Source organism: Zophobas morio, unplaced genomic scaffold (genome assembly GCF_036711695.1).
Source record: "Zophobas morio isolate AGI-343-1 ecotype UQ-CSIRO unplaced genomic scaffold, CSIRO_AGI_Zmor_V1 ptg000012l, whole genome shotgun sequence".
Classification (NCBI taxonomy): domain Eukaryota; kingdom Metazoa; phylum Arthropoda; class Insecta; order Coleoptera; family Tenebrionidae; genus Zophobas; species Zophobas morio.
Window position 1 is genome coordinate 21,114,341 of NW_026972117.1, and position 27,928 is coordinate 21,142,268.

At 38.0% G+C, this 27,928-nt stretch overlaps 1 protein-coding gene across 1 annotated transcript; it reads left to right on the forward strand.

Annotated features, from left to right (window-relative positions):
- The first annotated feature begins 511 nt into the window (after nucleotides 1-511).
- LOC135127997 (PHD finger protein rhinoceros) lies at nucleotides 512-27,508 on the forward strand. Its single transcript, XM_064054767.1, has 9 exons — nucleotides 512-601; nucleotides 999-1,046; nucleotides 1,097-1,206; nucleotides 1,255-1,571; nucleotides 4,550-5,266; nucleotides 10,019-10,784; nucleotides 20,617-22,891; nucleotides 22,970-23,518; nucleotides 24,144-27,508. Exons 3-9 carry the CDS (start codon nucleotides 1,141-1,143, stop codon nucleotides 26,933-26,935), a joined length of 7,482 nt encoding a protein of 2,493 aa, XP_063910837.1. The 5' UTR covers nucleotides 512-601; nucleotides 999-1,046; nucleotides 1,097-1,140; the 3' UTR covers nucleotides 26,936-27,508.
- Nucleotides 27,509-27,928: the final 420 nt, after the last annotated feature.

Below are 27,928 nucleotides of genomic sequence, written 5' to 3' on the forward strand. Positions count from 1 at the left end.
TTCGATCCCCGCCAAAAATCATGCTTGGTATTGATGTCACGTGACCATCCGAAAGACACTAGTTCTGGGAGGCATGATGGCGCCAAATATTGATAAAAATGTTCGCGGAACTTGGGGGATTTTCTGCGAAACCGCGTCGGAACGGGGTTGAATTTGCAACGAAAAGGGTTTACGGGTGAATTTTTGGGGTGAATTTTGACTTCAGAGGGTTCGAGTCAATGTATCGCAGTCGCCTTGGAATGTGTAATGAGGACATATTGGTTATGGGGAACAAAGACGGCGCTAAGTTGATTGCTACTTTCATTTGTGAAAACTGGATATTTTAGGGGTAAAACCGGAAATTTGCGAGTTGATTTCCGTGAAAGGAGGGTGGAAGGTGGCGTCTGGGGTTGTTAAGGGCGCATCGAAGGGTTTTTTGGTGGTTTTCGAGCGCGAAAGCGAGACGGATGTACTTTTGGTCCGAGCACTGGTATGTCGACTGCAGCGGTAGCGCCACCTATATTGTCAATGTTGTTAGGCTTACCAAATGGAGTCTAATGGAGTCGATTTAATAAAAATTGTCTGAAAATCAATCGAAACGATGAAAAACCTCAGAGAAATGGTAACGAACCGAACTACTGTGGTCCTCAGTTTATGTTAAAATAGTGCAGAACGCTGTGTGTGCCAGTGATAGCTTCAAAGTGGAAATGTTTACAATGTAGACATGGGAGCCACCTCTGCTGTTTGTCAATCTTTTCCGCAGAATTACCGCTTGTTCGGACCGAATCTGCCCTTTTCTGACACGGAACCCGCCGTTTAGGGCCGAAATAGGACTGTATGTCACCCCGAAAAGGGCTAAAATTGGGTGCGCGAGACATAGCCAAAGGCTATGTGGTGCATTTTTATTTCGTTTTTTCCATGAATATATTCACAACTCCTGGTCAGAGCAGCCACCGAAGCTGTCACTGGGCCGTCGCGGCCTCCACATGCCCCCATCTAACAACCACTCGCTTTTACAGACATAAACAACCCATGAATGTGCGCCCCATTACGGATGTTAACATGTAGTAAGTAAGTGCCCGCCAACCTGCCCTCTGCCTCACAGCGCCCGTTTTAGGTAGGTTAGGCAGAGTCGTCTTACTGCCTGCACAATAAGGTGCGATGTCACAGAGAGCAAAAAGGCCTAACCGTTCAGACGATGGATCAGTACCTGTTAAAAGGCGCAAAGTAAGTTGGCGCTCAAGCCGCTGCATCCCTCTCACGATTCTGTTTTAGCGTACGGCGGCGGAGGAGGAGGAAGCGGCCTCCTTGGCGGCATGGCAGCCCCGCTCCAACGACCTAAAAAGCAGCAGCATTTACAACCGCACCACCACCGAAGCACCGGCTGAGCTTTTCCGTAAAGATCTGATTAGTGCAATGAAGCTGCCGGACTCAGAACCTCTAGCTTCCAATGAATATTGGGTCATCGTGGACCAGTGGAAACAGGAGTGGGAGAGAGGGGTTCAAGTCCCAGTTAATCCAGATTCCTTGCCGGAGCCTAGTGTTACAGTCAGTCACACCACACCTGTCAAGAGTCAACATGAATTCAAACTGTAAGCATTTGCTGGTGCATGTCATTGCAAGGGGTATTGTGCTTGCTTTATTTTCGGTCGATTACAGGTTCTGCATGCTGTGTAAATTTGAAATTGAAAAAACACGAGTTTATTGGATTCGAGATACTTTTTGTAAAAATTAGTCCCATCTAGTTACAATTCATCTAAGGATGACACTTTGTTAATCAATGACAAGAAAATAAAACTTTCTGAGTTGACAGTTGTTGAAATTTTGTGTTTTTCCAAATTAGTGTTTGTGTCAGTTTTGCAAGTCCCTTTGTTTGATACAGAAGTACTTTAGATTCATTCATATAGTGAAAATGGAATGTGGTACAAGAGTGAAATTGTTGATAGTTCAATTGAGTTTAATTTGAAAAACATAACTGAATTTAAAATAAATATCTGCTATGATTTAACTTAATATTTAATTATTTTAACCACTTTTTTGGATTCAAATCAGCAGCTTTCTGCATTTTCAGTTCGACTTATTAAATTATAAAGCATAAATGTAGTATGTAATATTGGTTTTGTTGAACTGAGAAGATTGCATGTTTATGAATTTACTTTTAATAATATGCTATTATAAACTTGCACACCAGCACCTACAAAATTTAGGAAACATTTCATAAGTCTGTGTTATTACAACAATTGTTACTTTGAACTCGTCACGCATTTGCTTAAATTTAAACACAAGCTTGTACAGAGCCCTCATAAATATTATAAGATGAAAGTAACCAACGTCTCTGAGCAGTTGTCACCCTTAATTAGAATACTGCATGTCCCCAAAATTTAATTTCGTTAATAATGTACCATGTGTCCACACAATTAATAGTTAGAAATAAATAATTCACGTACCTTACAATTATTCAGGAATGCACCGTATAGACCGTTTTACATACACTTCATTGTCTGAAGTGACCATAAATTACTTTTATTGTGGCGGGACTACATATGAAGGGACTCTAGGAAAACACGTTTACTCCATTTCTTTTCTTTCTTTTTTTTGAGGTGAAATAAAAGCCAGAATCTGCTGAATTCCAAGCAAATACTGATGAAAAAATGGCTACAAGGGAAGAATACGTTGATATGAATTTCGAGGAGGCTGCATATTTTTAGTTTATTACTGTCACTTCCAAAGAATATATGCAGAGATCTACAAACCTAGAAAAAAATTACTCTCAAGAATGTTACAGAAACATCCACTATGTTAAAACTTTTGCGGAAAGAATACAAAACACAATGTCAGAAAAGTTTGTGACTATTTCAGATTCGGATTTTATAACGTGTTAATACCGTAGAAAGTTTTAAAAAAATTAAAATATGCATTAGTCTAAAATTGACAAAAGGCGCTGAGTGTTTTTGTCTTGAAGTGTTCAGGATTGTTCCAATTTAAATCTAAATTTCAAATTTTGAAAGTTCTAAGTACTTGTTGAGTGCTATTTAGAATACCGTTTTGAATTGTATTTTAATTTACTGTTACAAATAGATTATTAAAATCATTTGCAGATTATTTAATAGCTCGAATATATATTTTATAATTATTTTAAATCTATTAGTGAATAAGGAACGTTTCCTGTTGTTTAGTTTCTGATGACAATTGAAATTATTTTCCAAAAAAATTGTCTTCAGGAAAAGTTAATAATAAAACAGTAGTAAACAACGACGGCTTTAATTTTAGATATAAATTCTCCAATTTAGCGCTTCAAAGAAAGAACCCAAAGTGATATTTGAAGAAAATTTAATAAAGTCTTGGACTGGCTTTTAATTAAACTTATTTACTTTTTGTGATACTGTAGTCATATTTAAGATTTAGCTGGGAACTTGTTGACGTTTTAGTAAATGTTAATGAAAACAAGCGCTTACTTGTAATCATTTTCTCTGTGTAAAAATATAAAGCCTCCATTAAATCTTATATTATTCAATGACTTATCTAAGCCTAAATTTAGTTTGAATCTAAGTAGAGTTATGTTTTTGTTTGTAAAATTTTCAATCAAATTTAAGTTATTTTTGTCAAACGTACAGAGTTTTTACGTTGTAAGTTTGTCAAGATGTGTTCAAATCCCGTAACATATTCCTTATGGTCACGTTACAAACGGTATAAACTTCCTCATAACTGACCCGAATGTAGTTTTGATCTATTTTTAATAGCACATCGGTTAGGTATTGCACTGGTGCTTAAATTAAATCTTATTCCAACATAAGTGCGAATGGTTTAAATTGAATTTGGGAGTTGTGTTGAATTCTGATAACTATCCATTGCATTGTTTTAGTTGCTACAATGCTACAATTGTCAGTATGTTTGGTGGATGTAGGTTCAGCTATGGAAGTGATAAAAAGTGTATACTTTTTGATTTTTTAAATAGACTTTGACTTAAGACACATTGGTTAGTTCTAGAGCACAAAGTTAATTGTATGTGATTTTGGGAGGATATATATTTTTGGGCACGGATTAGAAGAAAATTTTAAAGTGCAATGTTTATATTAAAGTATTAGTGGTATTCAAGATCGATATATCCATACAAAATGTTTGTACTTGAGTAACAACAAAATTTATGGGCAAATAAGAATTGTAAATTTGCGGTATTTACACAATGAAGTGTCAGTAGCTGTGTAAAACCCACAGTGGTAAATAACGGGAGCTGTTTTAGATTGATTTGCCCGCAAGATGTAGCTCTATTATACCGAAAAAAAAAAACTTAAAAGGTTTAAAGTTTTAGTGAACCAAAGCTTTTACAAAAATGTGGAATATATTTATTGGGTACTAATAATAATGTTAGATAATTTCTTGTTCCTCATACTAATAAAAAAGCTGAGATTTTTGTCATTGACAAATTCCACCTGTTCTCGACCAGTGGAAATATATCTGGAAACCTTTTGGCATTCGTCGTTCTTTCCACCAGGATTGACACACTGCCATCGTTCCACACTTGTTGCATCAAATATTTATCGTGATTGTAACTCCTCTCTTGGCCTTGCAGCCCCAAAAACAAATACATCCGCATCACGAAAGACGACAACTTCAAAATCGAAGAGCACGCCTTATCCAACGCCCCCGCCCAGGCCGAGGCCGCCTGTTCGTACGACCTGGACGAGGTGGACGTGGCGTGGTTGCGCATCCTCAACAGCGAGCGCGCTCAGAGCGGCCAGCAGCCCGTGCACGAGGACCAGCTCGAGCGCGTTATCGAGCAGTTCGAGCTGTGCTGCTGGGACAAGATCCAGTCCATCCTGCGGAACGAGGAGGGCCTGGGCATCGAGTACGACGAGAACGTGATCTGCGACGTGTGCCGGTCGCCCGACTCGGAGGAGGGCAACGAGATGGTGTTCTGTGATAGCTGCAACATCTGCGTGCACCAGGCCTGCTACGGCATCACGCGGATACCGGAGGGCCAGTGGTTGTGTTGCACGTGTAACCTGAGCAAGAGACCGAAGTGCGTGCTGTGTCCGAACAAGGGGGGCGCGATGAAGTGCACCAGGTCGGGGCAGAAGTGGGCGCACGTCTCGTGCGCACTGTGGATACCGGAGGTTAGCATAGGGTGCGTGGAGAAGATGGAACCGATCACCAAGATTTCGAGCATTCCGCAGAGTCGGTGGGCGCTGATCTGTGTGCTGTGTAGGGAAAGGGTGGGAGCGTGCATACAGTGCTCGGTGAAGACGTGCAAGACTGCGTATCATGTCACGTGCGCCTTCAAGCATGGGTTAGTATGAGAGGAGGGGTACTCTTCAGTGTAGTCTATTTTTTATTGAATAGAGCAGAGATGATGTGAGTAAGGTCATAACTTTTAAGCTATCTTATTTTTTTTAAGTGAGTTTTTTTTAACTGTATACTCTACTACCACATTCTTCGTCTGATTTTATAATAAAACTCTAATGGATAAAATTTCAAGTATGTACAACGAATCGTCGTATCTCCAGTTACAAAAATTATACATTCAAAAACTAAAGATTTTTCATTAATAACTTAAAAAACTGCCTCAATTTGTAATGTCATTTGTTTAATTTATCTTGTTGCTATTGTTTAATTCACTTCACTCATTCACGTTGTTTAGTAATAACACGTGGCTGAATTAAAATTTGTTTACTAAAAAATTCTATTACATCTTATTGTAAAATTTTTCTCGACGCGAATTGTCAACCACCTTGGCATTATCTAGACAAAACTAAATTATCTTTTTCTTTTAGTTGTGTTAGATGTTAAATTTTTTCTACAATCACCCTAAGAATAGTTTTCTTTAAATTTAGCGAGCTAATTTGGGGATCCCCCTAATTTCATTAAAACTGAATAATTTTTTATGTAAACTGGACTATTTGAAAATTATTCACGAACAAGTGCTTTTCTAAATTAGTTTGTAATAAAAGTTTTACTATGCTTATAATTTCTAAAGTGCTTATTGTTGTTGAATTCCTGAGACTTGTCTCTAATAAATTATGTAAATTGGGTACATCCTTACTACAATAACCGATTATTTGTATTGTTTTGATGAAGTGATTCTCAGGTTTATGAATCAAATATGGTGATAAGCAATAAAAACCTACCAGTAAAAGTGTAGTAAAATCAACCAGGCTTGTTCCATTGAAAACGATGAATAAGAAAAATGTATTTCAGATTTTGTTCTATTTTTGGTGAAATACAAGCGTCCTAAAGTTTCTAGAAAATAATTTCTTGTCACAAACGTAACTACATAAAAAGATTGTAACATAAGTATTGATTAATAGCTTAATTATTACAAATCTGTTGTGTTTCACACTAATTTTGAAAAAGAATTTTTTGTTAGCGTAATTTATGCCATTTGAGCTGTAGGTGAATTATAGATTACACAAAGTTGTCTCAACATACGTTTTTGTTGTTTACTTGTTCCCTGTTTGGTTGAATAATATTGTTAATGAACTTTTAGAACAACAAAATTTGGCATTAAGTCTCAAGTTTTGGCTAATTTTCATTAGTTACGCTGTTCACGCTTAGTAGTAGTTTAGAATTTTTAACTTCTATGTAAATTAACACAACGTAGTTTTAAACAGATAACTAAAAAGTGGTCTTAACCAGTAATTTTAATTATTTCGTAACAAAAACGATGCCAAAAAATTTACGTGTTGAATATTGAATGCGTAAATGTTTTCAAAGCTGTTATTACGCAGGCTCTCAGTGTGTTTTTGTAAATTTAAATTCTGGCGGCGATTTCCTATTGATTGTGTTTTCTTTACGAAGTTAAAATTGTTTTCCTGTTTTTGTAACATTTCATACACACTAGAATATGAACAACGTCTACTACATGAAGAGAAAACCAAGAGCAAAATACTTGAGATTTGTGTTATTTTTAAGTTGGTATTACTTGCACGTGGAGCTTTACAATATTTACTCCTTCACGTTGTTTTTCGATTTATATAAATTTTTATTTACACATATTAGCAAGATATCAAAACAAATCTTTCAAAACCTGTATTATAAGTTTTTACGTTTTTTTTTTAATTATTTTAATTAATTTCAAATTAAGCGAGATACAATTTTTTTATGTAGTCAAGTTAGTTTTTTATTGTTCTACAACGGTTTCTTTGAAAAAATCGAATCTTGAATATAATCTAAAATATCAGTATTTTTTCCTTTTTTTGGCAGATATTTTCACTTAGTTTTTTATTGTAAAGATTTAAAACAAAATTATTAAGGGTTGAATTCTGCATAGTTTTCATGATAACACTAATGTATTAATTTTGAAATTTGATTGAATTGATTTATTCAATGATTTTTCTAGAAGAACAGGAGTTAGGTCATGGATCTAGAAATGTAAATTTTATAAACTGTAAAGAAAAATTTCAAAGAAGATCCTACCCAGTTTAGCAAGTATATCAGCTACTTTCCAATATGATATGACGATAAATTTACAATAACTAAAAAGTTTTATGTTTTTTTCTGGGTACACAATACGAAGTCGTCTCTTTTTGTGACTAAGTAAAATAAACGCCAGAAAGCTTCATGAAACACTAACTCTTGTTTTTATAATCAATTCTCAAGGTCTTTTAAATTAAAAATGCTATTATTTTATTGATACAACAGTGTGTTTCTATGGCAAAATCTCACTTTAAACGTTAAATGATCTTTAAATTCATAGTGCAACAAGTTCTACCATTGATATACATTTTAAACTTATTTTAAAACTTTAATTTTACAAAAGTTGCAAAGTTATTGTTATTGAAAACTGTCTTGATAAGAAGAAAGTCAATAACACGGTGATTTTTAAAAAGTTGTGAGTAAGGATTGTACACAATATTGTGTTTTGGTAAACTACGCCATGAGAGTTGTGTATGAGACGTATAAATTGGTCAATCTTAATTACAGTGGCGTCACTGAAAACCACTGAAATTCGGAATATTTGTATCACTATCAATCACAGTGCGATAAATTTAACTTATCCCACTCATTTGAGTTAGCTAATGACGCTCGCATTTTTGAACACAAATATTTTTTCATGCATTTGAATTTAAATAAATAATTAACACTATCATACTGCTGTGAGTTTATAACTTGTTTAACTCACTTGTTACAAAAGAACTATGTCTTAATCATCGAATATTTTAAGACACGTGTTAGCAATAAAACATTTTTTAAAGTGTTAAAAAAGAATGGCAGAATTTCCTTTATTTTCTTTGTAATCTGACATTTGTTAAATGAAAGGGTTTTTAACAAAAAAATGTGAAAATAAATATTAAAATGTTTCAACGAAAATGAAAATATGAAAATATGTACTTTAAAATTTTGAGTAACTTTTCTTAGTCATATGTATTTTGTTGTGTTCAATATGTTCCAAAAAAAATATATATCCGAGTTTTGATTTTGAAGGCATGTTGGTAGGTCTTGGAAGGATGCGGTATATGTTATCTCAGGCATTTTGTTAATTATTAAAACATAGAACTAAGATCATGAATCAAAATTAGTGATGACTGGACTAGCAAGTAAACAAGAACATATAAGTTTATTTAGAACTTAGTTTGAAGAAAAGAAGACACAGTGAAAGTAAATCATATTACTCTTTCATATACCTACATTACCAGTAAAAACTGAGAAGATTAACACTGATAGCTTAAAAGTTAAAAATGAACTTTTGGTTTTGTTGCATCTATACAATTGAGCCCTCTATGAATAGATAATTTCTTTATACAACAAAAAAAATCTACAATACTTATGTACCATATCTTTTTCTCTGATGACACTTTAAAAACTACTTTTAATTTAAAACAGTATTGTACAAATTTTATTCATTAAATTCTGTCGCAAAAACTAAATTGATTGTTCCTAAGAAATTATAATTGTAATCAAATGTTTCATTTAACAATAATGTACACAATTCCGTGTTTGTTAAACAAAATTATTACGGAGGTGGAAAACGAAAAATGTAGCCACAATGATGACTACGTTGTAGAGTGAAAAAAGGTTCTCACACAAAAACTAGTGAATATTTTTAATTCGTATCACTTAATTTTTTAACTTGTGTTAGCATATATAGGGTGAGTAACTAAGCGCGCGCTTCTAAAGTCTGAAGGTTCTTGGAGGACCATACACTAAAAAGTTTTTGTTTTTTCAAATAGAATGGTCTATATATTTTTACATCACAGTGTATTTTGGACATTTCGATGCTACGTTGCCACGTTATACCAATTTTGTTGAATATTTTTAAAATCTGTGTAGCTATATTTTGTACAGAGATTTTTGTTGGTGTGGTGTAAATAAAATTGAGTCTTAATGTACACAGTGTTTATAAAACAATTAAAATATCACAGGTTTCAAATATTGATATCAAATAGAACACCTTTATTTTATTACTTCATCTTATTTTGTTTTTTGTTTTCTTTCTTATTGGTTAAATATTTTCTATATTTATCAATATTTAAAAAAATTTTGTAAACACTAGTGACTCACCTTGTATACTGTTCAGATTATAGTTTCAAATCGGCATTTTACTTTATTTTTTGCAAACAATTTTTAGTATTAGTGTACAAAATTTCTAATTGTGGTTTTATAAGGAAACCTCGTAATTTATGTCTAAAGTAGCTTTAAATAACAGGTGTGTTAAAAAAGTTGGTTAGCAAATGTTGACTTTGTCTGTAAATTATCGTTAGAATAACTATAACAAAGTAGCAAACTAATTATTGTTCACATTATAAGCAATCTTGATATGCATCCAAAGTAAATATTCGCTAATGACTGGAGAGTAGGTGTTACTATTTTTACTTAACTTTTAAATGTGAACGAAGGCAGTTTCAAGTTCTAAATTAATTCCAAATTTTAATGCAAAAGCAATTTGTGCAAAAAAACCTAGTCAAATATTTAAAAGAAAAGTCAAAATGCTGCTTCATTTATTTTTTTATATTGACATAATTCGCTTACATAATACAAATTGTATTTAAACTGTGTCTTTACTATATCAATTTTTTTGATTTACTAATTATTCTTTGTTCAGGTTGGAAATGCGAGCCATCATCGAAGACGAGAACGCCGACGACGGCGTCAAACTCCGTTCCTACTGTGAGAAACACAGCAAATCAAGCAAAAAAGAGAAAAGCGTCTGTTCCGGTTCCGAAGACGACGACTCGAAGCGCAAGAAGCGCAAAGACATGACCTCCGAAGAGAAAAACCAAGCTAGGGCAGCTCGTCTTCAGGAGATCGAAGCCGAGTTCTACAAGCACGTTTCGATCAAGGACGTCAGCATCCACCTCGACGTCGACAATGACGCCCTCCACTACATCTACAACTACTGGAAGCTGAAGCGGAAAGCCGGCAAGAACAAGCCGCTGCTACCGCCCAAGTCGGAGGACGTCGACATGCTCTCTCACAAGCGCGAACAAGCTGATCTCGAAAAAATGAAGATGTTCGTGCAGCTCAGACAGGACCTGGAGAGGGTGCGGAACCTGTGCTACATGGTTTCGCGGAGGGAGAAGCTGTCCAGGAGCTTCTTCAGGCTGCGCGAACAGACGTTCCATAAGCAGGCGGCGATGCTGGAGGCGGCGCCGAACCTGCCCACCAACGTGGTGCAGGCGGTGATCGAGGCCAACCACGGGCCGTCGATCTACGATAGGCTGTATTCGCACGAAGACGCCGAGGATCACACGGCGGACTTCGACAAGGTGCTGACGAGGATAGCGGGTATCAAGTCGCCGACGGACTCCGGAGACGAGAAGAAGCCGGAATTGAATGGCTTGTTCAAGGATAAAAATCCGTATAAAAAGGTTGGTAGAGCATGGTGTCTTTTTGTGCGTAGGAAGTAATTGATTGGAAATATTAAGATTGTTGAAAAGACACGAGGTGGAATGCATGTGAAGTGATCAAGGTTTAAGAATTTTTAATATTTAAAGGGGCAAAATATCAATTCTAAAATAAAAATTACAGAACGTAGTTATTTACAAATACGTTGACCAAATGTTTGTTTCAAGAAAAAGAATACTTCTCGACAACTGTAAGAGATTCAAAGTTGAAATAATAATAGAAATAATTCTATTTTATTGCAGTTATAGATTACTAACCTAGTGGAACTTTTAATTTTTTTGCTACTTTTTTTTCTAACCTGTTCGTGGCTTTAAGTACAGAGTAGGCGTAAGTTATCAATAGAAGCTATATTTCAATAAAATGAACTAAAATAGAGCACTTACTTAGAGTAAGCGAAAAAGTGATCTCCCGTTTCCGTCGATCTGTCATGTGTATCAATTTTTATTAAGAGAGATAATCTCCGAAATTTCTAAACCGATTGTTGTCAAATTTTGTATGTATATTAAAAATATCATGTAGATGGTAAAACGTCAACCAAAATTTGGCTAATGATCTCCACCAAGAATTTAATGACGTCATCTCAAAACTCCTACGCTTCTGAGTATAGTGATAAGTGTATTTTTCCTAGAAACTGTCGCATTAATATTTTAACAGATTGATAATGTCTTTTATATTTTGCAAAGGAGGTTCGTTTACAGACATTCTCAGACTCGCACAACTTTAGGTAAATTAGTAGAGATAACAAACAAATTGCATTTTTTGCGAAAAAAATTCCATATGGTGCATTCCAGAACAAATATAGACATGTGTGTTTTCGTAATGCAATACGTTCGAATCAGTGGCAGTGGCGAAGTATGGGTGATTAAAGTATGATACGTTAACAAATTCAGGAAAACAAGCTCTACAAAAATTTAAAAAAATGTAGTGTAAAAAAAGTTGGATTTATTTATATAATTTAGCTTCTTACACTGTTACTGGTATTATTAGCAATATAAATATATATTGCTTTAATGTATAGAGGCTATCAGAAATAATAATTCTCAAAATCAAGATTTTTAATTTTTCAAGGAAGTAGGATTTGTTAAACTGCACTCAAGCGGCGAGGGAAGACCTGTCGAAATAACCTTCAACCAATTTTTATATTTGTTATTTACGTATTGTATATTGCCTTCACTCAATTCACTGGTAATGATTTTAACAACAGGCTACCCATACGAATTTCTCTATAGTTTGTTTACCGAACAGATGGAGTGATCACGTGCATACAAAGTGACCCCCGTGTTTCCTGATAATAGTAAAATTAAACGAATAAAATAACTTTTCTGTTCACAAGTTTAAAATTTTTACTTCGTGGGCGTTTCCGTCTGTCTGTCGCCTGTTACAGCTTTTATTACACATGTAATCTCCGATACTACTGGAGCGATTGTTGTCAAATTTTATATCCCCACCATCAATGGGATAACGTCATCGTAAAATTTGCAGTAATAATTTTGTTTTCATTTCCATTGACTTTTCACCAGATTTTTGAAAAAAATCAAAATTGTGTAACATTTTGCAATTTAACTTTGAATCTACAAGACCGAATGTTCTGAGATGTTGTATATGTTTTAAGGTTATCGCATTCTAAATCGTTAATCAAAATTTATTCGTTTATTTCCCTTCCAAAAAATTGATGACGTCGTCTCAAAATTTTCTCTAATAAATCCTTTCTGAAATAAGTAAAAGTTTAATTGATTTAATTAATTATCACAAATTTTGTAAAGGAAAAACTCATTTAAAAAATACATTCTTTACATTTACATACATATTTTTAATTTGACCTATGAGGGTTATCATAAAAAAATTAAATTCGCACGAGCCAGGGAAGTTCTGCCGAAATAACCTTAAACCAGTTTTTAAATTAGGGAAAAACTCTGATTTGTTGTGTTAGTGGTAGTAGTACCTGCTAAGATAAGACTGATTTTGGCAGTTGACATAACCTTCATAAAATAGAGGGCGGGTGGGCGGGACTAATACCTGTCAAGATAAGAGTGATTTTGGCAAATGATATACCCTCTAAGAAAAGAGAGGGTGGGTGGGCGGGAATAGTAGCTGCTAAGAAAAGGCTGATTTTGGCAAGTGACATATTCTCTAAGAAAAGAGAGGATGACTTATGATCAGATAAGAGTGATTTTGGAAAATTCTATGAAAAGATAAAACAGATTTTGGGTAATGTGATTTGCCAAAATCACTCTTGTCGTAGCAGGTATTAGCCCCGGCCGCCCACCCTCTTCTCTTAGAGGGTTTCTCATTTGCCAAAACCACTCTTATCATGACAGGTATTAGCCCCGCCCACCCACCCTCTCTTTTCTTAGAGGGTATCTCATTTGCCAAGATCACTCTTATCTTAACAGGTATTAGCCCTGCCCACCCACCCTCTTCTCTTAGAGGATTTCTTATTTGCTAAAATCACTCTTGTCGTAGCAGGTATTAGCCCCGCCCACCCACCCTCTCTTTTCTTAGAGGGCTTCTCATTTGCCAAAATCACTCTTGCCTAGACAGGTATTATCCCCGCCCACAAATCCTCTCTTTTCTTAGAGGGTATCTCACTTGCCAAAATCACTCTTGTCGTAGCAGGTACTAGCTCTGCCCACCTACCTTCTCTTTTCTTCGAGGGTATGTCGTTTACCAAAATTCACTCTTATCTTAACAGGTAGTAGCACCACCCGCCCACCCTCTCTTTTCTTAGAGGATATCTCATTTTCCAAAATCACTCTTATCTTAGCAAGTACTACCCCCACCCACCCACCCTCTATTTTCTTAGAGGGTATCTGATTTGCCAAAATCACTCTTGTCGTAGAAGGTACTAACCTCGCCTACCCATCCTCTTTTTCTTAGAGGGTATGTTGTCATTTGCCAAAATCGGCAAAATATAGGACGGGCGGGGCTAGTATCTGCTAAGATAAAAATAACTTTGGCAAATGACATACACTCTAAGAAAAGAAAGGGTGGGTGGGCGGGGCTAGTATCTGTTAAGATACGAGTGATTGTGGAAAATAAGATACCCTCTAAGAAAAGAGGGTGGGTGGGCGGGGCTAATACCTGCTAAGATAAGAGTGATTTTGGCAACTGGCATACCCTGTAACAATGTCTCTTTTTTAATGTGAAACTTTCTCGGGGGTCCCAACTGTCTTTCTTACAAATGTAAAACCTTCTAGAGGGCGCCAAATATTTTTTAAGAATGTGAAACTTTCTCGGGAGTCCCAAATGTTCCTTTTTAGAATGTGAAAGCTTCTCGGCGGTCCCAACAGTTTTTTTTTTTAATGTAAAACCTTCTCGGGGGGTCCCAATTGGCTTTTTTAAAAATGTGAAACTTTCTCGGGGGTCCCAATTGCCGTTTATAAAAATGTAAAATCTTTTCGGGGGTCCCAATTGATTTTTTTTAAATAATAAAAGCTCGGGGGCCCCAAATGATTTTTTTCAAGAATGTGAAACCTTGTCGGGGGTTCTAATTGTCTTTTTTAAAAATGTAAAGCTTCTCGGGGGCGCCAAACATTTTTTAAGAATGTGAAATCTTCTCGGGGCTCCCAACTCTTTTTTTTCTATTACATGGTGATTAGACCTTCTCTATTGCTTTTACTCCATAGAGGCACAATCAAATTTTATAATTTTTCAGAGAAACAATATTTGTTGGACCGTACTTCAAAAGCGGGGGAAGTTCCGTCAAAATAACTTTTTTTCGCTTTGTCGTACACTTGAAGTTACTCAATTCGTACAAATCTCATAATAAAACATTTCTCCATTTTACTGACTCATTTTATTTATTGTAAAATGGAATTGAATTCTATTTTGACAAGCGTTACAAGAATTAAAACAAAGTTAAAAGTGACCCCGCCCACCCACCCCTTTTCTGTTACTATTAGACAGCGGATTTCTGTCGGGCTACGTCACGATTATAGGTAGGGACGCGCTGCATCGCCGGGACTCAGTAGCGGGTGATAGGTAATCACTGAATTTAATTGTCACTTGATTCCATAAATACAATTAACGATTTATTAATCAAACGGCTAAGTAAATGAGAACTGGAATTAACAGCAGAGTGCAACGAAGCAGCGTTATTCTAATCTCAAATAAACGAAGTGCAGCCGGTAACTGCAATGAATTCCCATCCCGTACGAGCCGTACCGAGTTTGGCCTTGTCTAGCCCGACAGAAATCCGCTCTCTAGTTATTATTGGCTCTGAGACGGAAGTTGAATTTTATATTGATAAATAATAGAATCTAGGATTTTTGTATTTTTACTAAATTTTAATTTTGCCATCAATGTTGACACTTAAATAATAAAAAAATCATATAAGGTGGACAATGAGGTATAGCTGTAAACGCCGCCCCTCTTCTTCGAACCAATGAAATGATTAAGGTGGAGGTTGTGCAAGTGAGAAGGACATTTTTCGTGCAACTTCACACTGGTTTTATTTAAAAGTGTCCGCCATTTTTCTTTTTCCATTTGTCATTTTTATTCATTTATCGGTGTGGTGTTTAATCAGCGACATGCGGAATCCTTTCTAATTTATGTTTCTTGCCAGACATTTCCATATCTTTGGAAAACTGTTAATTTTAGTACACGAAAAAGTGAGGTTAAGTTGCATTATATCCATTGTCCGCTGTCATCGATTCAATTTTGGGTTTGCACAATGTCTAAAAAAAGTAATAAGGCCAGCTTAATGAATATTTCAATTACATGTCACGTGTTTTGTGAAAGTTATAAAATATTCAGTATTTCAAAAGGGAAAACCCCTCCCTGTCTTACTCCCTCCGTTGTTTTAAAGGGTATTGGGGAAACGTACTTTCTTTTCTCCAAGACTTTCCAGATTGCTTCTCATTTAATTGAGTCGAAAGAGTTCATATTCATAAAACTTGAAAATACTGTTTTGTTTTTACGTAGTGCTTTTTCTATTATTTGATTTTTCGGAATCGGTTTGTTCATCCTGTAGTTTGTTCTCTATTTGGTCTCTTGAGTTTTTTCTTTTCTCAGTAATTATTTAATAAATTTTTTCTGCTATATACCCCACACTCTCTTTTACTTCTTTTTTTGTATTTTTGTAAAATTGGTCCATTCTTGTGCTATTTTCTTTCCCATCCAGACTCTGTTAAATATAATTCTTTCTTTGCTGCTTCTCGAAGGTATCTTATCATTTCAGATGCCATGTCATTACATCCTTTGATTCTTCTTAGTACGTCGTCTAATTTTTCTTCTGATATTAGTTCCTGATTATATTCTTCTGTTGTATTTCCATTAATTTCACATGTTTACATATTGTGATCTTACTAGCGTCGTCTTTGTTTAATAGTTCTTCTGTGATCTGTAAAAGAGTTTCGTATTTTCTCGTCACATTTGTTCTAAAATGTGTCCAAGTTTTTTCCAGCTTCTCTTTTTTGCCTCTCTGACATTTGCCTTTACTATAATTCTCCGTTTCTTATACTGCTCGTATTTGATTGATTATTACCTAGATACTAATTTTTTTCCTTGATTTCATTTTTTATTTGTTCGCTCAACCATACTGTTTTTTCCTTCCTCGTTCCTTTAATTATTTCACCTACTTCTTTTATTGAGCTGATAAGGGTCTCTTTAAAAATGTCCGCTTTTGTTCTGTCTTTATGACATTTCTTTTTGCCTGATTTTATCTTTCACTTTTTTGTGTACGTTCGTCTTAGTGTAGTATCGTGCCTTGCGAGATTTAAATTGTGTGTGCACCAAAACAACAAACAATTTGTGGAAAAAAGTTGGTAACCTAATTGTTATAGTGCTGCAATTGCTGTTCGTTTTTATGACTGCATCCTATTGTGAAGGAGTTAAATGTTCCACAATAGGCCTCCGCCGCAAGTAATCCAGCGGTTATAAACCATCAAGGGACCAACTGTCTACACTACACAGGGCCGTATGCGCCCGTAAATTTTTAAGATGATTTATGGCACGGCTATTTACATTTTCAATACAGTTCCTAATACTTGCGGTAATTGAGATTGCAGTGCCATAAAAACGAAGTCAGAGTTGGATCACTATACAAGTATAGTCCCCCAAATACTACAAGGGTATATGGCCCCACTAAACTTAATAATGGGTTGCTATAATTCCTTTTGTGCTCAAGCTTAGCGTCATAAATCAAGGATTTGTCTCGATATCTTGCCAACTCAATATCTACTCCTGGGTAATCCGTTTAAAGATTTTTGGTGCATTAAACCAAACACAATTTGTCTGTTCATGTTTCGAAAAATATTCCATTTTCTCAACCGTCTCTGGAATGGATGACTAGAAACATTCCAATGAGCCACAATCGCGCCACCTAGCGATCGCTGAAAGTGTGTACAGTTTGTTAACCCAATCCTTTTTTTTTTTTTCTTTGTTTTTTGTCCACAAAGGTAGTAATCAAGAGATTATCATTAAGAAATAACGTTGTGTGACGGTAGTCACAAGTCATCGACAGTCAAATTCTCATTAAAAGTTAAATCTTTCATTCCATTTTTCAAATTATTTAAATATAACGTATATTATCATAATTGTTAATGTGCTAATAATATTCATTTATGTTGATTTTTTTTTCAAAACTTATTGTTGTGATAGTAATGTGCGTACAATTTAATTGTTTTGATGCCGTCGTTACTATCCTTGAATGTTGTTTTTCTGTTGTATTGCTTCTTCATAACTAACATGTATATTTATGAAGAAAAAAACACTTGGTTGTTGCTTGCATCATCCTTGAAGTACGTCTAAATCAAGACTTGAATCTGACATTATGCATCATTTTGTAAACTTTTTTGTTTGATGTAAAGAACAACAACTGCATTTTATCAAAAACTAATAGAAAGCAATAACAATAGGATGAAGTTTTTCGTTCATGAATAGATTTGAACAGCCATTTAATTGCTGGAAGAATTTTTATATTGTAAAAAATATTAAATTTTCAGCAGATATAATTTTATTGAACTAATCAGTGTGACAGACGTTTTTTCGGGCAGTAGGAAAAAACAGTTGAAAATAATTTAACACTAGAGACGCAATGCAAATTTTTGTATATTCAGTTGTTGAATGGCGGTAATTTTATTATACGAAAAAGTGAGGTTAAGTTGTGGCATTCCGCATTGTTAATTGTCGCCGATTAAATTCTAGGTTTATTGTGGACATACTTTACAATGTTTTCAGAAAGTCAAGGCCAACTTAATGATTTTCAATTGAACACGTGATATGCACCGGGGCATATTGCTGACAGTAGTGGTGGACAATAGACAAATTGTGTTTATTATAAATTAAAAATATATTGGAATGTGATCACAAATGGTGTCTGTGCTATGCAACAAAATACCAATCGTTGACGAATTTCAGATCTCGACACAGCTCCCAGTGCTTGTAATTTTTGTGTAAACAAACTTAATTTGATACTAACACAATATGACTTTTTAATTGGCACTTAATTAATCTAAGGCGTAAGACAAACGCTGTGCAACTTGTCCTTGATGGTTCAGTTTTTTATTTTACTTCATTGCAGTATAATAATACTGTATTTGTCGTTTTATTTTATATAGTTGATGTCGGGTTTTTAAAAATTTTAATCGGTCTGAATTAAACCGGAACTTTCTTACTGATGTGGGTTGCTAGTTGTATAAAAGTGAATATTATTTTTGTAATGTGAATTTAAAAATTACAAATACCAGTTTATGAAAGTAAATGGAGTTTTTCTGCCTTGAGAAGTAAGCATTTAAATCAATAGCAGGCACTTTATTAAAGTTTGTTAAAGTGAGACCACAAGCGGTGTTCAAAATTTAAAAAGAAACTAATTTTTACTTTGGCCTGTGAATTTACCTCGAGATCACAAAAGTTACATTAACAATTTCACTTTATATGTACGGACTAGATTAAGAATTAATTTAAAATTTTATTTTCATCTCCATTTTATATCAAATTGCAACATAGTAAACACAACGCTAGAATTATGAAAGTACTTGATGTTATGCAAGTTCGACCAGTGCAGCATAAAAACGAAGAATTGAAGGTTTAAAAGTTTTAAACTTGACGCAATGAATTGTTTTGTGTTTATATAATATTAAACGTTTCAGGTAGTAAGTTTCATGAAAATTGTGAGATACAACAATCTTGATCACTTGACATGATGAATGTCAACTACATTATTTTCGTATTTCAAAAATAACAGTATTGTTAAAGTCTGAAAGGCTTAAAATATGGTTCTTTTGATATTTACATAACTAAAATCCATTACACGTATTTTGCTTTATTCCTTTTTGAAACTCCTTGATGTATAATTACGCAGTAGATTTTCATTAGGTGACACATTTCAAGAAGTTCTGTACCTAAAAATTTACATGTACATATGACTTTACACCGTTACGATTTGCTTAATAGAGGCTTACCTGCAGCTACTAAGAAGCGTAGCATACTTAGTTAGATCTGAAGTCCCTGAGTATTGTTTATTACTAAAGTGCTGTCCATCTGTGTGTTTGTTCGTCAACGATAAGTCAAAGACGCTTCAGCAGACTGCTTTAATTTGGCACACCCACACGTTAAATCACTGCTTCCAAATAGTTTCTAGTGCTGATTGCACGATAGGATGGAAGCGGAAGGAAGTTTAAAAAAAATACTGTGAAAATAATTTTTCTAAGATCAGATGCTCGCAATGGGTCCAATTAAAAAAAATTGACACACAATCAGACAAGAAAATCTGTGGGCACAAACAAACCATCTAAAACTAAAAACTGACAGCAAAAGAACAAAACTAGTAACACTAAAGTTACTCTGCTTGAAAGTTGGCACACACTCACTTTCATTTGTGATGGGCTAAATTTGAGCGTCTGATCCTAGACTATGGCATTCTTGGGTACACAACTAAACTAAAAGGCACGTCCCTATATAACATTACTTATAATATACATTGTCTAGTATGTTGGACTATAATTAATTACGTATATTATAAAGCGTTTAGACCGCGTACAGTCATTAGCATGCAGTTCAACTGAAGGTCTACGTAGAACTCATCACTCCGATCACAGATTACGTCGCAGCCCAGACTTGAACACAACAAGCAATACGAACTACATCTGGTCCACTCAGTGAGAGGGGATTGCGCCATCTAGAGCGTTTCAAAGTTGTAAGAATTTGTTGAATTATACTAAACGCACAATGAATATTGTTAATCGTATCTTGTAATAATGATACACGGCATCGCATAAATCGCACTTCTGGACACCAAGTTACCTTAGTACGGTTGGAAATTTCCTCGTACGTCGTCTAAGATCAAAATCTAATTTGTAGAGGACGAGTACTCGATAGGTGGAATTTTCTTACAATCTGCAGTGAATCAGCTTTTACTGTTGTGGTGAATCGCAGACGGTATACAGCTTACAGTTAAAGATATCGATGTGTGTTAAATCTGTCGCATGATCCGAACGTCATTGCTGGTGTTTTTTGTTGTCGTCGTCAGTGTTACACGAGCACAGCACAAGAAATATTGACTGAAATGTTCAGGGACTAGATTGATAATCTGATAATATTTTTATTATGGAATCGGTATGATCGGGTACGATTGCAGCGACATCACACTAAGTATGCATGTTGGGCACAATTAACACAAACGTACACAACAATATGTATTTATTTCAACAAAAGTATAACTCGCAGTTTTTAAAACACAAATATAAAGTTAGCAGAAAACTTACATTATAATTCGAAATGTTAGACTATTTTGCTCTAGTTGAGGTGCGATGATATAGTTTGTCTCTTTCTAATTGTACAACCACTTGTTTGCAGGTTTACTTCAACGGGACTTCCAAACGTCCCAGTGTTAGCCTGTACGGTAGCACTTCCAGCAGCGACGATAAAGACCGACTAAACGCCGCTAGTAGTTCCGAAGGAGACGACAAAACAAAGAAGAAACCTCACGTTCGAAAAACAGCCAACAACAACAAAACGTCAGACAAACGACGTAAACGCCACAGCGCCTCCAGTAAACTCGACAGCAGCAGCGAAGAAGACACCAAGCGTCAACAGCAGCAGCAGCAACAACAACAACAACAACAACAGCAGCAGCAACAACAACAACAGCAACAAAAGTCGAAAAAGAACTGTGGACAACTTTCGCGGTTGATGAAAGAAGAACTAGGTTATTCGGGTAGTGACAGTGATGAACTCATGCCGATACGATCGACGGCACAACAGAAACCGGACAGAAAACAAATGTCGTCGATATATTCGGATAGTGACAGTTCGGACGTTTCAATGAACAAAGCTAGTGATTCGCACCAGAATAAGTTACGAACGAAAGCGGCAGTGAAGGAGTTTTCGCACAAACCGTCGACCTCGAAGAGTCCGACGAAAGGAAGTCCAGAGAATAAGAAGAAGATCAAAGGGGACGTCGTCAGGAAAGAAAAGGAGAAGAAGGATTACGTTCCTTCGGATTTGATTGTCCCGCAGAGGCAGGCGGCGAAAAAGGCCACCGAGAATTTGAAGTCGACCACGTCGAATAGGGTGGTCAAGGAGCAACAACAGCAGCAGCAACAACAGAAAGAAGAGGAGGTACAACCGAAGATCGAGGAGAAAATTGTCAAGGTGCAGAAAACGAAACCCATCAAACCGAAAGAACTTCTGGAGAAGACCAAGAAAGAGACTATTGGTAAAATTGGTGATGTTTTCGATTTAGACAAAGAGATGGATAAACCGGAGAACCAGGAGATTTTGGCATACGTACCACAAAGACAGGCGGCGAAGAAAGCCGCCGAGCACATAAAGAGTGGGTTGGGTAAACCGGTAGTGCAACCTGTCGCCGCACTTATTGAAGATCCTGATAAGATCAAGAAAGAGACAGAAAGCAGCGCGGTCAATAAGAGTAAGAAAGAGGTGGAGAAGCCGGCGAAAGTGGCCGAAAGCAAACGGAAGTCTTCCTCGAACAGCAGTTCGTCTTCCTCTTCGAGTTCTTCCTCCGACTCGTCAACGTCGTCCGGTTCGGATAGTGACGATGAACCGTCACCGCCAGCCAATCAGAAAGTTTCACAACAACCGCGATCGGAAAGTCTTTTCTCGAATAGTAAAGAACAACAATCGAACAATCGAGAAGCGGCTAAGCGGACGAATGCTAAGGACTGGCCCTTTCTTGACAAGGGAACCAAGCCCGCAGCGCCGTCCAGCTCTAGCAGCTCCGACTCGAGTGATTCTAGCCGTCCCCCCTCTCCAAAACCAACAGCAGTCGATAAAGCAAGTAGTGACAAGAAACAATCAGCTCAGAGAGAGGAACAGACACGACAGCGTGGAAAAGGGAAGCCTACACCACCAACAGCAGCACGAGGGAGGACGAGGCCATCATCCAAGTCTGGTGATAGGGTCAGAGATGCTAATGTCAGGGCTAGAAATATGTCTGATAGCCAACGTAGCGATGCTAAGTGTAGGAAGGGAAAACAGGATGAAGTGGGGGCCGAAAAAGAGGCAAAGCCCGTTAGCAAGCTACAGTCTCCGATCAGGAAAACGGATAAAAAGTTGAGCAACGAAAGCAATAACAGCAAAGAAGCGGAAGTTGTGAACTTGGAGAAAGAGATACTCGAGAGGAAAGCTGGAAAACAAGGGTCGTCTAAGACAAAGTCGACGTTGGATAGGTTGTTTGGTTCAGCCGATAAGAAAGAAGAAAAGAAAGCGCCCAATAAAACGAAGCCCGCAAGGCCGGAGAAAGTCAAATCTACAGTTAAAGAAAACAAAGAACCGGAAAAAGTTACTTCGCCCATTAAGAAGTCACCCGTTAAAAGTAAAAACATCGATGAAATCTTCACCCAGAAGACTATACTAAACGAAAATAAAATCGAAGTGAAAGAGAAGGAAAAAGAAAAAGAGCGGGAGAAAGAAAGAGACAGAGGAAAGAACACACCAAAACAAGAGGAAGTCGTCGTGGCGGAAATCCCGAAAATAGACGACCTGAAACCAAAAGAAGACAAAATTTCTCTCGATTCTGACGTAGAGAAGAAACTACCTCAGAACAGATCGATTTTCTCACCTCCTCATCTCAAAGATAATCTACTAGATTTCGACAATTTAGACGATGGTTCGTATTAGTTTTCGTTTACTTAGTTTCGTTTTGCTTTTGTGAGTACGCTTTTTACCAAAGTTCTTATTTTCACAGGTTTCGGCATCTCCAAAGACGAAGAAATCATGAAAGGTCCTCTAACGTTCAACTTCGGTAACACTTCCCTGTTCAAGGAAGACTCGAAGGAAGACAGCGCCCGCGAAACCCTCAACTTGGTGGAAAAACTTCGCATGGAGCTGTCGAAGAAGTCCACCAGTTGCGACGTAGACGATGGTGCTAGCGTGTCCTCGAGTACCAAAAACGAGAACGACCGCACAGAATTCGCCGAACAGGTGGTACCCAATAGCAATATCGGTGCAGAAAGTAAAACTGAGCCGAAACTGGAGGAAGTGGCTACCGTTAATTTGGAAATGAGGGTGGAAGTGACCGACACCACGCCGTCAAGAACGAAGAGTTTCGACGATAGAGGGCAGCAGCCGGACTATAGATATATGAGTTGCGAGGCGGACGTGCCTCTAGAGCAAGACAACAAAAACATTCCGATAGAGCAGCATCACGGATTGGTTGATCATGGGATCAGCGGTCAAGGCGACGAGCGGTGGGTGCCGCCGAGCAACGAGGGTTACAACAACGTTCAGACCATAGGTAATGCTAATTGGTGGTTTGGTGTTGTAGAGGCGTTGTATGTAGTGGTACTACCGTTGACATTATTTGCACTGGTTTGGTTTAGTTACAAGGGACTGCATTTTTTGCGGTATGTGGAATGTTTTAATAAATTTTATTGTTTTAAGTTCAATCATGAAATGTTATTATAAAAGTTTTATTTGATGTTTTGGAATTTGCCAAATTTTGAATGTAAGCACTTTGTTCTGGAGAAATTTTTTGTTGATTCGTTGAATAAATGGTGAAATGGGTTTATCAATTTTTTTCTCTCATTAGAAAAGTTGATGATGTAATAATGAGTGTCTAAGTTGAGTTAAGGAAATTGAGTTTCTGAATTGAAACTAAAAAAATTACTGAGAAAGATGGACAAAAAAAGTGACAAAAAATTTCAGGTATGTATTACAAAACGCTAGAGCTTATCGTGATTCCAAGTATGGGAAAAAAATTTATTTACAAAAAATAGGAGATTCTTAGCACGCTCTCTTTATCATTCCCATTCAGCGTTATCGACTGTTTCCAAACAAATTGTTGGCATGTGCTTTCCGCAATGGAAGGTTGTATTGTATATTTGAAAAATGCAGCCGCTAATGACTTTGTTTTCTTGTAGATCCCTCAAGTTACGGTGGCGAGCACCAGCCGCCGCCACAAACGTCTCAGACGCCACAACACTTCCTGCAGCAATACTCAACGCAGCCTCATCACAAACCCGACGCAGTCATCAACACGTTACCTCCGCAAATCGAAATGCGCCTCCACGAAGAAACACTCAAGAACAATCCATCCCCCACGTTACACGATCGAAGAATCTCTCAAACACCGCTTAACGACGCTGCTTCCATGGACTGCATGCCTAGTCCTTCACCGTACGCCGACATACATCCGCAAGCGAAATGGGCCGACAGCGAGCTAATGCCCAACCGACGCTCTTCGTCCAGCTCGGCGGCTTCTACCTCCAGCTCGTGTTCGCGTCGTAACGACGAAGACGAACTGAAGATGCGCCAAGACGTCATGATGGTCAACCACCAAGCGCTAGACATGGGCTACCTCCAGCCCGGCCTCCCCTTCCCCGAACCCTTCTCCAGCTTCACAGAAACGTCCCAATTCGTAAGTCCTGTCAGTTTATTCCCTCCACCTAGTTTAAACACTTCGCTGGCGTTTCCCTCCACCGGCCCAGCAATGTTTCCACCCGCTTTCGGTGCCCCTTTCCCCGCCCCTCAGGTACTGCCAACCTTGCCGAAGCCGGTAGAGAACGTCCAGTACTCTTCGGCTTGCACCGCGACGTTCACATCCTCGCAGCATAACATGGCGCTGACGGCAGCTATGGTGAACTTGCCGCCGAGTATACCCAAGGAGGTGGAGTCGCCGCCTGAGGAGGAGGTAGCGCCCGCAGCTCCGCCTCCAGTGGAGGAAACTCCGCCCCAGAGCAACACCCTCTCGTCGCCCAGTCCTTCCATCAAGTCGAACAGTTCGGGCAAGAAGTCGCCCAGTAAGCCCACGAGGACGTCGGCGAGGGTGACCTCTCAAGGGAAGAGTCCCAAACAGCAGCAACAGCAGCAGGAGATCGCGAAAGCTAGCGCAGGACGGGGACGCGGTGACGCTAAACGCAACTCAGTGAAAAGCAACGCCTCTAGAGGCGGTCAGATAGTGAGGGGGCGCGGCAGAGGGCGGGGCCGCGGTCGGACGCATGCGCACAACGATTACGAGTACTTGGGTGCGAATACTATTCACAATAAGTTAGTGGGTACCGTGTATGATCTCGATTTCGACGACGACATCTCTAACGAGAATGTCGATCTCAAATCGATGAGGGAAAGGAGAAAGTCGGTGGACGTGCAAAAGACGGAGGCTAAGGATAGCTCGGAGTCGCCGTCGCAGAAGAGCACCAGATCGTACAACGATTTGAGGGAGTTGAGGCCGCCCACTCCCGTGGAGGAGACGCCGGCGAAGGTTGCCGAAGTCGAGCCGATGTTTGCCGACATGGTCCAGCCGGTGCTTCCGGGTCCCGTCGACATGAGGACGTACAGCGGTGGCGGCAACTTCGACCAACAAAACTACAACGAGGCTAATCTTCTGGGTGCTTTCGTCGGTACCGCTGAGACGCAAGTGAACGAGGAAATCGACGAAGAGTTCGAGAAAGAACTGCAGACGGCACTGACAGCGCCCAGTAAGAAACCGGAGGAACCTCCGGCGCCGGAAGTGGGTAGTAATAACATTAAGGTGTCGCTGTCGGATTCACGAAATCAACTCAAGGTTAAGATCAAAGGACCTATAGCGAACTATTCGTCGACCATGCCTTCCCTGCCTCCGCCGACCGTCGATCCGGTCAACGTTTCGAACATGAACTTCGTGTCGAATAACGTCATCAGTAACAATTCGATAGGTGTCAGTTCGGGTACCTCGAATCTGCGACGGATGAGGAAGAAGGAACTGCTGAGGCAGTACTGGACGCAGGACATGAACATGGACGATTCGTCTTGTGCTCCCATTAACGCTACTCCTACCGTACCTCCAGTTAATCGTACTATTATCACTATACCTAAGGCTGTGGCTTCAATGACCAGTATTCCTACGAAAGATGATTACAGAGATTACCGCACAGGCTCGGATGATATCGAGCCCACGAAGCATCATCGGAAAGAGACGAAAGCGCGACCGGGAGCGCTGTCTCGAGAGCTTCGCCAGTTGGACCTGTGCCTGGACGAGGACGGGCTTCTGGAGAGGAGGCGGAGCATCGGCTCGGTGGGCAGCAACAATTCCGGCTTGTCGACCAGTTACGACTCTTCGTTGAACAAGAGGCGGGGTCGGCCGCCGCGCCCCTCCCAGCAGACTGGCACGCCCAAGATCAAGATCAAGATCGGCAACAGCATAGTCGGAAAGGTGGACGACAAACGGGATAGAATACGACCGCCGAAGAAACGTCTTGCCAACATCAACATGCCCAGCGTCGAAGACCTGAAACGCGAAAGCATGAAGTTCCGCAAGCTGGTCATGGCCGACTTCGGCGAGAGCAAAGAGAAACGAAAGAAGAAAGACAAGAGCGAAAAGCGGAAAAAGAAAAAGTCCAAGTCGGAAGTGGTGCAGATTATTTCGAACGAGAGTCAGAAATTGATCATACGGATAGGTAAGAAAGTGGAGAGTGAGAGGACTAGTGGGGAGGGTGGTGGTGGTGAGGACGGTGCTCCGATCAAGTTCAAACTGTCTCGATGCCAGGAGGGCAGCGGCTACGTGATGAAGAGGGCGACGCCCACTCAACAGCCCCCCAGCACGGAGACGAAGGCCGAAGAGGCGACGCAGCCTGGACAGCCGCCTCCTCCGACGCCGCCGCCGCCCCTGGACGGCGCGCTGGACGGGGTGCCGCCCCCGCCTCCAACCTTCAACAAAGACTGTGAAGATAGATGATAGTCGTGTACCATTGATCTGTAAAATAATAGTTAAAGAGATTTTAAAAAAGAGTACGGTAGGTGACCAGTGAGGCAGGTTGTACAGACGCTAGCTGCTACTTCACCTGTTTTTAAATCCACGTTGTTAAGCTGTCTAGTGTATGTGTAGGCTAAGCGAGCACATGTATGTCATTAATTTCAGTGTACAAAGTCAATTACAGCCGCAAACTTGTAATCATATTTTTGTACATATTGTAAGTTATGGTATTTGTGAATATAAAATAGTACTAATTTATATATATTAATATCATTTAAAATGATTAACTCGTGTTGACAATTTTGATAGCTAGACTCGTTATAGAATTTCATCAGATATTGTACAGAACAAATGGCTTGAGTGCAATCTTTTTTTATCGGTTGTTTGTTGTGAGAGAGCCATTATTTTATTATTGTGTACAGTTTTTATTTTTTAACTATTTTCTCGTCTACGCGACATTGTACTATAAATTACCTACTTAAAGATTTTATTATATTTATAGTTATATATAGTTAATTTTATTTTTTATATTCTGAATATGTTTTTATAAGTGTACGTGTTGTATCATAATAGTTTACTTCAAGTATTAAAGCACAAGCCATTTGTTGTTTCATGTTACATGATACAAAATAATATTATAATAAATATAAAATATGAACAAAATCAACTAATTTTCTATTATCGTACACACAATTCCCCCACACTCAATTTCTTTTTTTGTTCTGATGAACTTGGTTTTACCTGTACTATACAAAGTAAGGCACATTATCGTAATGTTGTACTTATGTTACATACATTTCGTTGTCAGCGGGTCTGTAAAGCGTGTGTGTATAAATACACAAAATGTTCACATATAGTTGATTTGTGAATTACATCCTGTTTTATATAAAACTCTGATTGTGACTTGTGTTGTCATTTTTTTTGGAAGTCCTTTCCATGCTGACAGTTCATAAAAGTAAATAACACATATATTTT